The sequence below is a fragment of the Tachypleus tridentatus genome, chromosome 1 (assembly GCF_004210375.1).
Source record: "Tachypleus tridentatus isolate NWPU-2018 chromosome 1, ASM421037v1, whole genome shotgun sequence".
In the NCBI taxonomy this organism is placed as follows: Eukaryota; Metazoa; Arthropoda; class Merostomata; order Xiphosura; family Limulidae; genus Tachypleus; species Tachypleus tridentatus.
In genome coordinates, this window is record NC_134825.1 from 145,530,293 (window position 1) to 145,546,802 (window position 16,510).

At 32.5% G+C, this 16,510-nt stretch overlaps 1 protein-coding gene across 14 annotated transcripts in view; it reads left to right on the plus strand.

The window, feature by feature from the left end:
• ATP8A (ATPase phospholipid transporting 8A1) overlaps positions 1-16,510 on the plus strand; it is a 241,640-nt gene that overhangs the window by 119,160 nt on the left and 105,970 nt on the right. For all 14 annotated transcript variants that reach the window (XR_013014406.1, XM_076456687.1, XM_076456679.1 and 11 more), the window contains 3 exons: positions 984-1,066; positions 9,013-9,062; positions 10,073-10,142. Coding sequence is in view for 13 of the 14 variants with exons in the window: in XM_076456687.1 (XP_076312802.1) it covers positions 984-1,066; positions 9,013-9,062; positions 10,073-10,142 (203 nt within the window). In the remaining variant the exon portion in view is untranslated. The remainder of the gene's footprint in view (positions 1-983; positions 1,067-9,012; positions 9,063-10,072; positions 10,143-16,510) is intronic.

The following is a 16,510-nucleotide window of genomic DNA, read 5'->3' on the forward strand; positions in this document are numbered from 1 at the left end:
TCAGTTATTGTTGTTTAGGTTGTTACCTATTTGTCAAAGAACCAGTTTTTGGTGAACAAGTGGTCTTTAGGACTCTCATTGTTGGTATTCTGACTTTTAATATTCCAGAGGTATGTCTTCCTGATAAGAATTTTACATTTTCAGAAATAATGTCAATTTTTAACAGGTACTCACTTGTGCAACATATTACTACCAACCTCCCTGAAACCAAAATATGTGATTTTCCAGCATAGCTACAACTAAAAACTTGAATTGTGATAGATAAGCTGAGCTTATTATATGCATCTTCCTGATGAATATGTAAAAAGTTGCTTGGAATATATAAAAAAATAGGAAACTATGAATAGGTTGAGACATGCTCTGCATTATTAAAGGAGATTCGGTATCTGTAGTGACATGTTTGTTGACAGTTTGGGAACAAATTCAATAAGGAAGGGCTTTTAATATTTCAGAGTTGATTACCTATTTGAAATTCATTTTAATTATATAAATGTAAAAACAGAAATAACAAAATAATAAATAAGAATGAACCTGGATCAAAATTTAAAAAAAGAATAAAATACATTAGTGAAAGCTCATTTCACATCTTATGTAGGTAATACTCAAGGACCACTACATAGCAGCTCCTCTCTCCACTTTGAAGCACTGTTGCCTAATAAATATTGTTTTTCCATAAATATGTAAATTTGTTGCTTTTTAATTTGAAATCTTAACTGTTTGTTGTGGTATATGAATAAATTTTAAAGAATGATGATTAATGTAAAAATAAATATAGTTGAATTTCATTTAGGTGAAATGCATAGATTCATATGGTTTGTCAGTTGTAAAGAGATTTATGAGAATCAGTAAATGAAGAAAAAGAGTAGTTGTTATAACATGTTGCACATGAAGCTATATGTATAACTCATGTTCCAAAATAAAAAAAAACATTGCTTGAGAAAGATGCATTACAAAAAGTAAAAATGTTTTTATTCAACCATTAGATGAAAGTGCGCTAGTTAGAGCAGCCAAGGACTTGGGTTTTGTGTTTACCACAAGGACACCTGAATATATAATTGTTAATGCTGTAAGTATTTTATTTAAATCTACACAATCCTCCAAAAAATAATTTATCATAGATGTAATAGAAATAATAAAAAAAATGAAAAGTTCTTTGGTCAGAGTTGTGTTTTTATTATATTGCATATTGCTAACAAAATCTTTATTCATATTTCTTTGGGACACATTAAATTAGTATGATAAAACTGCTGTATCAAATGAGTAAACATTTATTAGAGAAAAAACTGTCATACATTATTATTATAACCAAATTCCATGAATTATGGGATATATATATATATATATATACGAGAAGAATAGCACAGCATAGCATGTGAATAGGAAACTGGTGATAAGTTGCTGAAGGAACAAGGGTTATCAGTTATTTTAGTGTTCTTTAATGAAATTTTGTTGAACTAAATATAGAAACTATAAATAATACAACATGTTACTATATTTAAGCATTACATTTGGTTTTGAAAATAAGATAAAGTAAAATATAAAATAATACTTCTTGCAGGAACTTGAGTGAATGTATGATTTTTATTCTTTGTTCTCTTGTCTGCCTGGGTTACACAGTTTAATTATTGATCAGCTTTTGTATGTAAATATTACATCCTTTACTCTCCTGTAATATTAAGTTCTAATTTTTAACATTCTAAATCCCATTTCAGTCTTAGGAATGACTATTTTTGTAGTGGGGATTCAATTGTGGGAAATGTTTAATGTTTCTTACAACAGTTGCATGGTGTTTTAATGTGTGTATAAAGGACATCTACATGAAAATCGCAGGGAACACGTATTTTTAGGATCTACTTTCCTAATTGGTCATTTGCAAAGAGAAAGCTCATTGACGACACAGTTTTGGTATTTTCAAATAGGTTTGTTTCTAATTTTAAAGAGTCAAGAGGTGCTTTTGAAGTTTCATCAATGTTTCAATCTATTTATCTTCTTTTGATCTTTTTATTTACTATAAAGTTTATTTAAATGCTTTCTTGTTTTAATACAATCCTTTATCTTTTTTTATGTACCGCAGTTCATTTGTTTATTCATTAAATTCATTACAGTGAAATATTCTCCTTTTCATCAATCTTTCATCCTCAGTTATTTTTCAGCCACTAAAGTGTTTATTCTTTGTCTCAGTCCTCATACTGAGTTTTCTCTATTTCATTCTAAATTCAAAAAATCAAGACACTTGTAAGTTGAAATGCTGGGTTTTTAAATCTCTAGGTGTTAGAGAAATAAGGAAACTGTGTGCTACATTTTTCATTGTAATTACCATATCTTGCATTGACAAACAAAGATTGGTGCTGTTGACCAATAGTTATTAATTATGGCTAAGCATTTAGCAGAGAAAGAGTAAAACAAAACTAATTTGAGGTTGAGACCAGAACCCCCACCTTCCTGACTGAGAAGTTCTCTGTTGTCTTTTGAGTGATCTACCATAATTGAACAGTTTTTTTCACAGTTCATGTTCCATTCATCTACTAAATCAACTGAATCATTGCCTGATCAATTATAAACTGCTGATAATGGTAGTCATTCTTAAGTTGGTTAGCCAAATCTGAGGATAACATAAATGGAAAACTGTCTAGAAAGAGTTGAAAGGTTAACAGCCACTGAGTGTTCATGGGGCAGTCTGAATGGTGAGCTACTCAGATCAGCATTCTGATGAGATGTTATGGTGAATAAAATTTGCTGGCCAGACTTTCCCCACCTTTTATTATTGTGGTCACCACTACATTGTGTATATGATATACCTTGGAGAAGCTTGTAGCTCTCTTGTGATGAGGTTATTGTTGATGCCTTACACCAATCAGAACCTAATACTTGAGCAACCTTGCATTATGATTTCATTACCATGATAACTTGTAGCTTAGATTAGTATGAGCATAAGTGTAACATTTGTCATAACATAAGTCCAGGCTCTAGAGATAAATCAGTGTTAGTGCTAACACTGGTTTCACATCATTCATAAAGAATAGCATTCACTATTGTAGGTTGCCATTAGTACAACTGGCAGGAAGCAGAAAGGTAAGTTACTTAAACTCTATCTTCAAGGGCTTAAGTTATTTTCTTAGGTGGTTTCTCAAGATAGCCACTTGGAATATTCGTACACAAGAACAAGTGGTTCATCATCTGCTGCGTAATTTGGATGGTCTAGCAGTAGATGCTATGTAAGTCTGAAACGTTTTTGATTATGTGATTGGGAAACTATTTTCATAGAGTTTCATCAGTGATTTGATCTAATACAAATAGAGCTATCTTTCAGGAAGACTGCCTGACTTGTACATGTGGTGCTTATGACAACTTAGTTGCACAAGCAATGAACTACAACACTTAAGTATTAAAGCATACCATTTGTGTGTTAGAAGTATCTTGTATCTAATCTGAAGTTGTACCTGTGGTAACAAGGTATGAGATCTTAACTTCAATAAATGTGTTGGAAGAAGAGAAGCCTCAACAGGTGTCATTGTGTATGAAGATGCATGTGATGGTTTGACTCAGCTCAAATGGTTCTTACTGAGATTCAGAAACCTCATTGCTGTGAGTTAGAAGGATCTCATTGATTTAGTTCAATATATTTTGCTTTTGACAACTGTTGAGACAAAGTAGATGAAGAAAGCATAATCTAGACTATTTTAGCACTCATAAAATAGACATTCATGAATTTTTGTGTCATGCCCATTCAGTGTCTTCAGTATGTCAGTTTCTTTTGAGCGGTTGATGGAACATGCATTTCTTAGTTTGCAGTAGAATCTTTGACAGATTTTCTTCAATGATATTTGGATGTTTGGTTACACATTTAAGACTGCAGTTGAAAATTTATTTATGGTGTTTTAATGTTTGTGACAGGCAGGTCTGAAACTGAGGCTAGAAAAATATTCTGGATGCATGTTGAGTTGAATGTAGTTAGTAATTAGAGAAAGTGTATATACTTTGTGGTAAATATTTAAACAAAAGCATTGCTGCTTCTGGTATTTGTTAAAGTAGAGTTCCATTTTAGATAAACCAAATATTGTAAAATCATATTTCTCATTGAAATGTGCCTTAACAGATGTTTTGGTGTTGGCTAAGGAAATATTTGTCAATTATTTTGGATTTAGATGTCAACACCAGTGGAATTAATGCATTACTGTTGCAAGTGTAAAATGTTTAGGAGTTTGCTGTAAGGTGTGTGAGCCACATGCTAATGTTTGCTGAACACTTTTACTGTGAAAAGAAGAAAACTTGGTGATACATTTACTGGTGAACCATAGTATAATAAATGAAATATTTGTGAAATGTAAAATTTTCCTCAGTTCTATAAGAAGTAGGCTGTTTTTGTGTTATTTGTTAAATATCTTTGGTACTGTTTTGTATAGCTTAGAATTTTTACTAAGTAGATCTTACTTTGTTGAAATGTTTGTTCAACTTTTGAAGACCAGAAGTTGTGGTGACATATTAGATCACTTTGTTGCTAGAGTACAATTTCACTGTACAACAGTTGATTATTCTGTAGTAGAGTGTTTGGCTAATAAACATAATGCTACCACCAAAACTAAAGTCTTAGACATCGCAACAAGTCGAGCAAACATTGACAATTTCTCTATTTGACAGATATTGAATACAATGAAAGAATAACTCTGAGAAGAGCAGTTGATGCAATCAGATCTAACCTGGGTTCTATTTGTTATGCATCTACCACAGATTAATGAACATAGAAGCATGTAAACTCAGACATTTGTGTGATCAGTTAGAAGTACAGAAAGGAATGCTATAGCATTGCTGCATTTTTTGTTAAGGCATGATGCCTAATGTGGCACAGTTAGATCTCAGATTTTACATACTACTCACATTACATTAATGTGCACATCAGTGGACACCAGGAAGTGTCTTGTAGTACAGACAATCTACTGGAATAGTTTTACTGGTTACATTCTTGTATAGACATAAGCTGATGGTATAGATAGTGTACTGCCTGTGTCACTCGGAGATAAAATTTTATGTACCAGAGAAAACACCATCAGCCAGTAGTGACATTCAATATGGTATATTAAAATAGTTCTTGAGCCTTATCATCATGTGATTATAGTCAATGTTACTGTGTCCATTTGTACTCTATCTGACAATCATACATTGTGACAATAGTCCTCTAGCGTAGTTTCCATTGCAAAAGGATTCAATGTGAAGCTGTCATGTCCAGAATACACCAGTTTGTGTGTGCTTACCATAATATCTCTACTGTACAAAAATAGTGGTTTCCCAGTGCTTGCTTCAGTCACACAGAATACTATAAGTGCTACATCCAGTGAATTTATTGTTATATCTTCATGTACAATAGCATAATTGACCATTTATTCTCTAGCTAATTGAAGTATTGCATCATTTCCATATGTGTCGATATTTTTTTTTATTATTATTATTATGTTGCATACTGTTATCTGGGGCACATGGACAGCTTTTGGTACTGACCTTTGTGTTCATAAGTTCTTACCTGTTACAAGGTGCCACACATTGTACACATTGTCTTCTGTGGCCATAATGATGTTCTCTGATCAGAAGTATCTCTCTATTTAAGATCAGAAAACATCATTATGGTGTGAGTGCGTGAAGACTACGTCAGTAAGGGCTGTTACATAACTTTCCCTAAGGTGGTGAGTTTCAGTAGGATCACACTACTCATGAAATGCCAGATGGTATCAAAATGTAGTTCTTATACAGTTTGTTCCATTTTGATTTTATATTAGCTGTGGTTACCTCTTGATTTTCCAACATGGATATTATACTCAAAATTGTTTTAATATACCACACTAAACTTTCTGCAGTAAAGTCTTCATTCCAGATAACAGCTTTGGATATCACAATACCCCTCTCTAAAACTGAACATGGTAATCTTTATATCCTGGTAAAAATTAGTTAATTTAAAAAATGAGCTAAAAGTATATTCTCACACTATTACATTAATTCAAACAGAGATATTTTGGCCTAACAGTGAAGAGCTCCACACTGATTGATGAGAAAAATTTTAACATTTGGCTGTTTACCAAGTTGTGTAAGATGCAGTTTTTCTCATTCTGATGGTTTGATTGAGCAGCTTTTCCATACTATATAATGTAGGTTCTGTAAGTGGGTAAGCTTGGACTGAACTTATTAGGATGATCACTTTCTACATGTTATTATAGTATATCAGTGATGTTACAGAATAGAGTAGTAGTCCATTGGCTGTTCTACAAACCCACTAACATTTAGATGTGAAGTTATGCTTACAGTTGATGAACTGCCTGGTATTATTATTTAAGCTGCCTGGTAAAAGTTCACAGTGATGTATTTATATAATATTTTGCATTATTCAAGCATCTCTAGTTTGTGGAAATAGTGCATGGAGATTGCTTAAGAACCTAAAGTGTGAAAGCTGACAAGTTACTGAGAATCTGAGGTATATTATGTCCACAGAACAAATGTTCATCATTTTTTCTTTATAGTTTCATTTTTTTCATGGCAAGATCAACACAACTTCAACACTTGAATAAGTGTATGTGATATTAAGGTATACTGATGCCTTACATATGATTTTAAAAGTATCCACAAAATACATTTCCAGCATATTAATATTAATTTTTGATCAGACTGAGCTACATACTGGGAGCTAAACTAAAAATGAACCTGGTGATCAGTGTTAGTGCTACGGAGAATTGTTTCAAACTTTAACATCAAAGGAAAGAAAAGCACACAAAAATGAAAAAAGATAAAGAAGTCTTTTATATTAACTAATTTATTTTTCTATTATGATGTTATATTAGCTTTTGTTTAGTTTTTAATACACAAGCTTTCAGCATAACTACTTGAGGCTTCTATTAGTGCAAGATGTTTAGTGAGCATTTTATTATTATTTTTTAATTTTCATTGGAGACTGAAGGATGGATACCATTGTAAAATGAAAACAATAACCAACTTTAAGATATCAAGTAGAAAAAACATCTGAAGTTGTTTGTTATCTTCATTGAAAATGTTTAGTTAACAGTAACAAAAACAAGATTGTGTCCTCTATCTTTTTGATAAGTGTGAAGCTTAATAAGTTAAAATGAAATTATAATACTAATTAAATTATTGCAGGTCATATTATTATAACATATTAAGACAATGCTAGAAAGACATGAACAATAGTAAAAATAAGTTAAATAAAATGAAAGAGAGAGAAGAAAAAAATTTCGGTTAGTTTTCTTACAGAATTAGAGGAAATGAATGGCTTTATTCTTTAATAAAAGGTAGCTAAGAAATATGATTTTCATTAGTGCTTTTAGGAGAACCACATTCATTGACTGCTGTTCCAGTGGCTACTTCAATTTTTTTTTAATAGTATAACAGTTCTTAGATGCTATTTTCATATTCTTAAGGACAGTGTTTGTGGTGGTTTTCTCTAGGAGATGATGTAAAAACTAAAGTATATATTTTATGATGCCTCTGTTTTTCTTTTTTCATTCTGATATTAAGTAGATGTTTGGTCTGCTCATTGTATTATTTTTATATTCACACGATACATTATAGATAGTGGTTGTTTTTTGCAGGTTAGTTGGGATCTTCAACTTAATATTAGTTAAGATATTGCAGAAGTTAGTTGAGTTCATAATGCTGTCTTGTAATTTAGACTTTAAAACATTGACTGACTTTCTCAGCTTCAAATAATTATGTTTGTATACAACATTGTAGTTTGAAAATGTCATATTATTTCATGTGTAAGATCACTATTCTATATCAATTAAAATTAAAGTGTTGAAGTAATATTAGCCAGTGGGGTCACATTAAGGTATCTATGAGTTTGTCTGTATATACAAAGAACAGCTGAGTGTGTGGGCAATACATTAATAAAAATAATATCTGAAACAGAAAGTATTTATCTATTGATAAGAATAAAAGAATAAGTAGTGGGCCCAAGACAACAGACATTATGATAGACTTGACAGGACTGTAACAAGCTCTTGCAAAACTCATTTTATGGACACACTGGAGCATCACTGTGATGGCATACATTAAATGTGTGGAATGCTGTATACAGATTAAGTCTGTATTTTGGTAAAAATAGCTGAGACAATGAAACTTTTTAGTCACAGTTGATCTATTTGCAAAGATGCATCTAAACCAAATGAGAGTACTTGTACACATGTAAAAGAAATCATGATTTTTAAGTTCCTATAAAGAGAGTGCTATTTTATGATTTATATTGTTTGGACCACTTGTTTGATTTCCACTTTTAACTATCATTAGACTAGTAGAACTTGAAATGACTAAGTAATAATTCAACTACATCATTCAAAATCAGTAATTCTGGAGAAAGTAAACTATTGGGTATCACATCACATAATCTGTGTGTTTCTTATTTTTTTTCTTAAAAATACTGATTTTGTGGATTTACTTTTCCCAAAATATGTTGACATTATCCAGTTAAAGAAGTGCAGTAGAGATCTACTTTTTATATTGTTCATTCTGTATTAAGATTATATGATTCTTTGTAATTCGCTTTACTGACATTCATAATAGATATTTCTGGGATTGTGTGAGATTAAGATGGAAGAAAGGATGTAAAAATGAACTGCATAATGTCACACCTTTGGCTCATCCATTCTTTTAATTTCCTCTTTATCAAGATATCTTTTTTTTTTCCTCTGTGATAAGTCAAGAGTGGTTTTGTATATTGCTTTTTTAATTTGTTCATTTTATGTAAATATTGTTAACTTTTTGTACAACTGTATTGTCACTGATTTGGTATTTTTGGTTATTTCAACTCTATTTTAGTGATATTGTTATAATGGATTTGTAAATACTGGTGTAATCCAAAATAATGGTATGGTATTTCTTATCTCTTTTATTTATTTTTTGGTAATTTAGATCTGTTTAAATCATTTAATTTGTACCATATATAATATATATATATATATGTCTTTATTTGTTGATGTTTTTAATAGAAACTTTATTTTGTATTTTACAATTTTTCAGTTGGGAAAGGAGGAAAAATATGAAATTTTGAATGTGCTAGAATTTACGAGGTAAGGCATGCACCAGAACAGATCAAAAGTTAGTTTGTAAAGTTTTTAATAATATTGATAAAAATATAAAGTAAATATACTGAAAACAAATAAATATATATTTATTCACCTTTACAGACATACAAATACTACATATGATAGGTTATCTACTCACATTCAAGTTTGTAGATATGAATGACTGAGTGAAAAACAAGTGAAGCAAGTAGTTTAAAGACAAATGTATGAAGCTGCTAAACTGTGTGATGTACTAACAGAAGTTTTCATGCATGTGATTATATAACTTATTACATTAATTGTTACAGGAATATGAAACCTGCATAACTATTAAAAAAAACTGTATTGGAGTAATATATTTTTAGCACTGAAGCAGAGAGGTTATCAAAATTATGCAGAGATATTTTCTTTTGTTAACCTCTCCATACTGACTTGATGGATTACACATACCACATAACCCGAAGATGACTATCAGAGTTTCCATGTTATAACTTTCAGAATGTTTTGTGTATCTCAGTTTTTTTCTAGATACCTGCATCTGTGAAATATTTTTTATTCTTCCTATATAGTTGATACAAGTTAAGTCTAATTTAAATGTGTATTTGATTGAGTTGACACTTTTGTAAATTTTAATAATTTTATTTGAGAGAAAAGTATATTTTTCTAAATAGAAAATTGTGACATACAATATTTAAAATGCTAATATTACAGGTTCATATGAATCATTTAACTTGAACACAAATCATTTTAGGAAACTTATCAACATACATTTAAAGCAAGAAATTATTTATTTCATGAAAATTTTACTAGTTATATTTATAAATTACAATATGAGCTGAAGAAAATATATATCATGAAGATTTTGATATATCTGTGAATAAATATTATTTTATGTACTAACATTTATAATTTAAAAATGTTTGCCTTTTCTATTGAATAGTGCATTTTTTATTATTTGCTTGAGTTTTGTCTTTAAAAAATTTGATTATGTTTTTTAAACATTGTGTGCATTTCAGCTCTCGTAAAAGAATGTCTGTGATAGTAAGAACTCCTTGTGGAAAAATCCGTCTCTACTGTAAAGGAGCTGTAAGTTTAGAAGTTATAAGCTGAATTCACTGAAAATTCTAGTAGAATTATCAATAGAATTGTTTCTTTAAAGTTTAAAAGAATTAGAAACTTGTATAAAAAGTTTCCAGAGCACTATTTCTCAGGACTCCCCAACAAGTTTTAACTGCCAAGACTGTACTAGTGGAGCTCTGTAGTTGTTACCACCCTTAGTTTTCCAGTCACTGTGTTCTTCCACTCTTGGAGAATATGGCAAAGTAGTGGTTTCTCCTAATAGGGCCCCTGAATATTTTTCCCAGATGTCAGTAGGTGTGGCACCAGCCTCTTTGGAATCTTACTCATAATTATGGTGTAGATTTGACACCATGCTATCCATTTGGAGAGTGCATGGTTCTTCTCTGTAATTAATTGGTACATTGTTCATGAAAGGTGGCCCACTGTTTTCTCATAATTCTGAACACAAAGTAGTTCCATCTTAGGTCTTTGGTTGCACACAGGTTACACATTCTCTCCATAACTTTATGGGCAAGGGGAATACTCTTTGTCCACTCGGTTGGGGAGTGATGATGGATGTTTATAATTTTAGACTGGATGAGTTCTGTTAAAATGGTTAAGTATAGCATGTGCAATCTTGTCATTTGGAGCCTGGGCTGAAGCCAGCAGCATCCCACATCTTGCTTTCCTGATTTCTAGTCTAATTTTGTCTATTTCATATGTGAGACTAGCGAATTAGAGGTTAAGACTTATAGACAGTGCATTCCCACCAAAATGTGGGTATTACTTTTCAGTCACCTTCAAAACCTAGGATCATTTTATAATCCCTCGTCGTAGCTTGTACCCTAGGATTGTTTTATAAAATGCAGCATGATTTGGTTTTTACAAAATTATGGTTATAATGTAATTAATCAGAGGTTGGATTTGCTGTTTCTAAGGCTGTTTCCTTCCTCATGATTTTATTTACTTATTTAATTTCATTTAAATGTATTTATTTAATTTTACTAAAATATGTATATATATGTGGTGTATATATATATATAATGCAGTCCAATAGCTGTAGCCACCAACATGGGATATAGGTACCACAACCCCTTAATTCCAACCTTAAGTTGTGAAACATGAGTTATCTGGTTAGGGTTGGTTTATACTGATGATTACTCATATTCTGGTCTGCTTTTGATACTGAAACTAAGTTCCAGGTGAAGAGCATGACTTCCACACTTTTGTACAGTTTTTTTTTTTCTCTTGGTGCAGGCAAGATTTATATAAACGTTTTCTGTATGGGATTACAACTGTATTATCAGTGGATGGTAAGTATGTTTTCAAAGTTAACATTTCCTTAAAATGAAAATGTATTTCCAACAATACTTACCTCTGCTAACACTCTCCCACTTTACATAATCACTAAAAGCCAGTTTATGTTCTGAAAAAATGATTACATTATCTTGATGAGGTTCTCATATACAGTACCTAGATAGAGGATGAATTGGTGGAGAAATTTGCAAATTAGAATGCCTAAGGCATTCATGTGGGGTATGAAAGACTGGAGCAAGCATCCTCAGTGCTTAGATGGACAAAAAGTGGTAACCTTGGAGATCAAGAAATAGCTGTAGTGTCAACAGAGGTAAAAATGATTGGAAATACATTTTTATTTTAAGAAAATTTTAACTTTGCAATGGATAAACCTAAAAGGGGTAAAAGAAGGAAAAGGTTTTATTTCATTTTAAAGTATGGTTATTAAAGCACACTTACATCTCATTCCTTACAGTTGCATGTTCATATAATTGTAACATAAAGGGATGAATTTATCATGATACTGGAATTAAACTTTTATTTTTCATTTGTGTTTATTTAATCAGTGATGTTCAACATTCGTGGTACAGGCTCAGTCAATTAAGCTGAGTTCATGACTACAAATTGACCTTTATAGATTTTATACTATAACTTTTAATATAGTTTATGCATCCTCAGACTATTTCACAATCTTTCAGTAATCATTAAGAGTCTTTTTTATGAACAAAAATCTGAATTTTTGATGAAGTATTTTCACTAAAAATTTCTTTTGTTTATGGAATCAAAGTGTTGACTGCTTAAAGTGCAGTGTGATTTTCATGTTAAAATTAAAAATGCTTTTTTGTCTTAAATTTATCAGATGTCATTTGTGCAATTTCTAAAACTGCCTGAGTAAATTTAAAACTTTTTTCAGTTAAATTTTATCTGTTATTTTGTTTGCCATAGCTATATATGAAGTTGATCAATGGCAGACCCTGTATCTATTAAAAAAATTGAAATAAATCCAAATTATCCTTTTTCTCTTTTCAGAATGACTTCAGATTTTAATGTGAAGTTTTAAACTCATAACAGTATATATCTGTTTCTACTAAAATGTTATTGCTTTATTATTTCCCTTTGATATTTACACTATGCAAGTTGTAAATCACTGGAATATATTGGCATTCTTTTTATATAGAAATTTATACCAGAATGTTGCAATATGAAAAATTGCCTTTTTATTATGAAGATTTATAAGTGCATGAGATAGGCTGATAATATATTATTAAATGACAATATACATGAATTTTTGAAATATTACCATGGGTTGAATTCAGTCCACTGGATCATGTAGGAAATAATCTGACCAAAAACGAACAGCAACATCTATTAAAAAAGTCATTTATTTGTGATAATAAGTATTAAATTTCCAATCTTGTTGATATCATATGATTTTAACTCAATTATTAAAATTATTTTTGGTTGAGAAGTATCAATTTACATAAAGTGTTAACATTTCTGTAATTAATACTGTTTTCTGTGATTTTTAACTTGCATTTATTATTGCATTTCTTTAAAATTGTGACAAAGGCAATTCTTGACAATGTTTTGACAGCCAAGTTAATGGTCATGTATATAATGTTATTATAAGTACACAACTCACAAAAATCAAAGGATAGTGCCCCTCGGTGTGGATTCCTGTACGTGGTGAGGAGACCTCCCAGGGAAGGTTCTGTTCTTTCACTTTACCTCCTCTGGGATCTAAACATCCATCCACATTATTGCCGTGCATGGTGACCCATGAAGGGGAGGAGAGGATCCTGGTGGTTGAGGGGTCCCACTCAAACACACCACTTTAGCCTGGAATTCCTGTCAACGGGCAGCTTTGGGGTGGCCCCCCTTGGGTCAATTATCTGGTGCATTTGGGTTAAGGTCAACCAAGTACCAGTGTTGTATGTTCACAACAGGTGTTGCAAACATTGTGTCTGATGCTGGTATTTGGGTATTGTACTCGTGAAACCCTGGTGTTGCTGCAGCGTCCTTGTTTGGAATTGTATTGCATCCCCTTGTAGGACTCCATGGTGGGTGGGATCAGTGGGCACTGAAATATTTCTTCTTTTTATGGATCTTCCAAATAAAAAGTTGAATAAAATAGTGAAAAACAGTCCATAGGTGTACAACCATGTCTTGAGGATTCTGAGCAGCAATCTTCAACATCTGTAGTATCTGTTGTACTTCATTTTCTTAAACTACATTCTCTGTCAGACAAACCTTCAGGGCAGATGTCTCCCTTTTCCATTTATAAGGGACTAGAGGTAGTTGCTGGCTCTCCAAAGTCAGTAAAGAAGCTTAGCTCTGGTGACGTATTGGTGGAAACATCCACATCTCAACACAGTGAACTCCTCTTTCATTCAAAGGCAATTGGGGATATACCTATTGAGGTTGCACCTCATGCTGCTTTAAATTAATCAAGAGGAGTTGTTGTTGAGAGGGATTTGAAGAACATCCCCAAGTCAGAGATTCTTGCTGATTTCTCCAACTAAGAAGTTTCTGCAGAGAGGCATATCTCCACTTGCAAAGATGGAATTATGATGCTGACTATTGTCTTCATTCTGACATTAACATTACCACATCCACCTGCCACAATCAAGGCAGGTTATCTTAATTGCAGGATATGGCCATACATTCCAAACCCTCTCAGATGTTTCCAGTGTCAGCGGTTCAGTCACTCGGAGACATCATGTCATGGTTTTTTGACGTGTGCTTCTTGCGGTTGCAAGGATCACAATGTTTATGAGTGTGAAATGGACCCTCATTGCATTAATTGCACAGGCTCTCACCCATCCTACTTTTGTTTTTGCTCTAAATGGTTGGAGGTAAAAGAGCTGCAAATTTTAAAATGATTCAAAACATTACTTACCCTGTTACAGGTATATTGTGCTCTCCTTCAATTGAAACTTGACTATGGATCACTGGTCTATGGCTTTGTTAGGACCTCGGCTTTAAAGATGCTGGACTTCATTCATCATCAAGAACTTCGGCTCTGCACTTGAGCTTTCCACACTTTCCCAGTTCAGAGCTTATACACAGAGTCTCATGAACCTTTTTGCACCTCTGCTGTTTGCAACTGTCTTCACTAAATGCTTTGAAACTTCATTCCTTACCAAATCATCCCACCTAGGGTTGTGTTTTCTTTCTTCAGTGAGCCATACTTTTTCAGAACTGACAATCTGCCATTGCTCCTTTTGGCCTTTGTATCCAGGTGCAGTTGGATGAATTGGACCTGTCCTTGGATAACGTTGCTGTATCCACTGGTCAACCCATCCCACCATGGCTTCTTACAATCCCCAATTGTGACCTATCTTTAAGTCATCTGAGTAAAGCAGACATCCCTGATTAGAAATACTGTCTTATTTGCTGAACGTCTTTTGAACCATCCTTCCATTTTTATTTATACAGATAGTTTGAAATCAGATGACTGTGTGGGCTCTGCCGTGGTTTGTTGTGGTTTGGTGGTTGTGTGCAGAATCCTCTCTACAGCTTCTGTGTCCACTGCTGAATTGTATGTCATTTCTCTTGCCCTGGATCACATAGAAGCTAAGCAGTACTCAAATTGTACTATTTATACTGTCTTGCTTAGTTTTCTACTGGTCCTGGAATTGCTTCACGTTAGTTCACACCCTGTACTTGCCGATATTCAAAACCGACTGGCCCATTTCTCTTTAACATTTACTTCTATCCAGTTTTTCTGGAGCCACGTTGGTATTCATACATGGACTATGGTCCTGGATTCAAGGCTCGGCTCCTTGCCAGTTGGCAGTCAACTTGGAGTGAGCAATGTGAAAACAAGCTTTTCAAAATAAATCCTCTTCTGGACTTTGGCCTTCCTGCTGCCATAAGGATCGGAAAGTGGAAGTTGTTTTAAATAGATATACATTGGTCACAGTTTTTTAACTTATTATTATCTTTTATGTGGGACTGATGCACCACTGTTTTGTCTGTGTAACACTCAGGTCAGAATAAGCCATGTTTTACTATCTTGCAATTGTTATGACTCTCAACGATAGCACCATTTTAAACATGTTCTGTTTGAATGTTTATCCATAACGTTAGACAGTGTTATTGGCAATGGTGACACTGTCCACCTTGGGAATGTTTTTAGTTTTTTAAAGGCCATTAATCTTTTTAATTCTACACAAGTTTTTTTGTTTATACATTATACATTTTTAAATGTGATGCCCTTTCAAGAATCGAGATACATCTAGTTTAATTTGAAATTAGAAAATGGCTGTAACATCAAATAACTCGGAACCAGGACTGGAAAGGCCAACTTCAGGTAACTAACAGTGGTTTTTTAACTTACTTGTTAGTCTTCCTGGTGAGTTATGATAATTAGAATTATACAACAGAAAGTTCTTTACAACTTGTATTACTGTAGTTTTTCTCTTACTGCTGTAAACTAGATGTAAAAATTGGTTTTAATGCTATTTATGCTTTTTAAACTTTCTTTTGTTTTATCTTAATTTCCTTTTATGAATTTTAGTAATTTAACTTTTTACCAGATGTTTGGCACTGATAGCTTAGTTGCTTTGTGCCATAAAACACCAAACCAACCAACCAATCAAAGGATAGTGACACTCTGATATGTTTTTTTTTCAAAGTTTGAAGTATAAAATGCAAGTAAATGAGACTTAACAAATTGAAAGATGCATTTACAAGTAACGAAAAAGCAAAATGAATTATAAGTGCCAATATCTGGTTGCTCGTATATTGAAGAAATCATAAAATATTAAGATAAACAAACTTTAAAAATGAATCTTTAGTAGATGGTAAGCCCATCTCTATGACTTTCTACATCTTTTTCCCATACTGCTGATGATAACTCAGTTAACTTGGTAGGGCAGCACAGTTCTCTACAACTCTGAGCTTCTGGACAGTTGTAGCAGCAGGTTGTCTGTCTTTAACTGCTCTTTGTTACAGGTCTCACACATGCTTAATCAAATTTAGATGCAGTGATTTAGTAGGCCAGTCCAGAATCTCTAATCCTTTATCCTGAGAAAAATATTTCTGCATGATCCTGTTGTCAAGGGTTCTCCATGTGTCATGTAGGGGTCTGTATA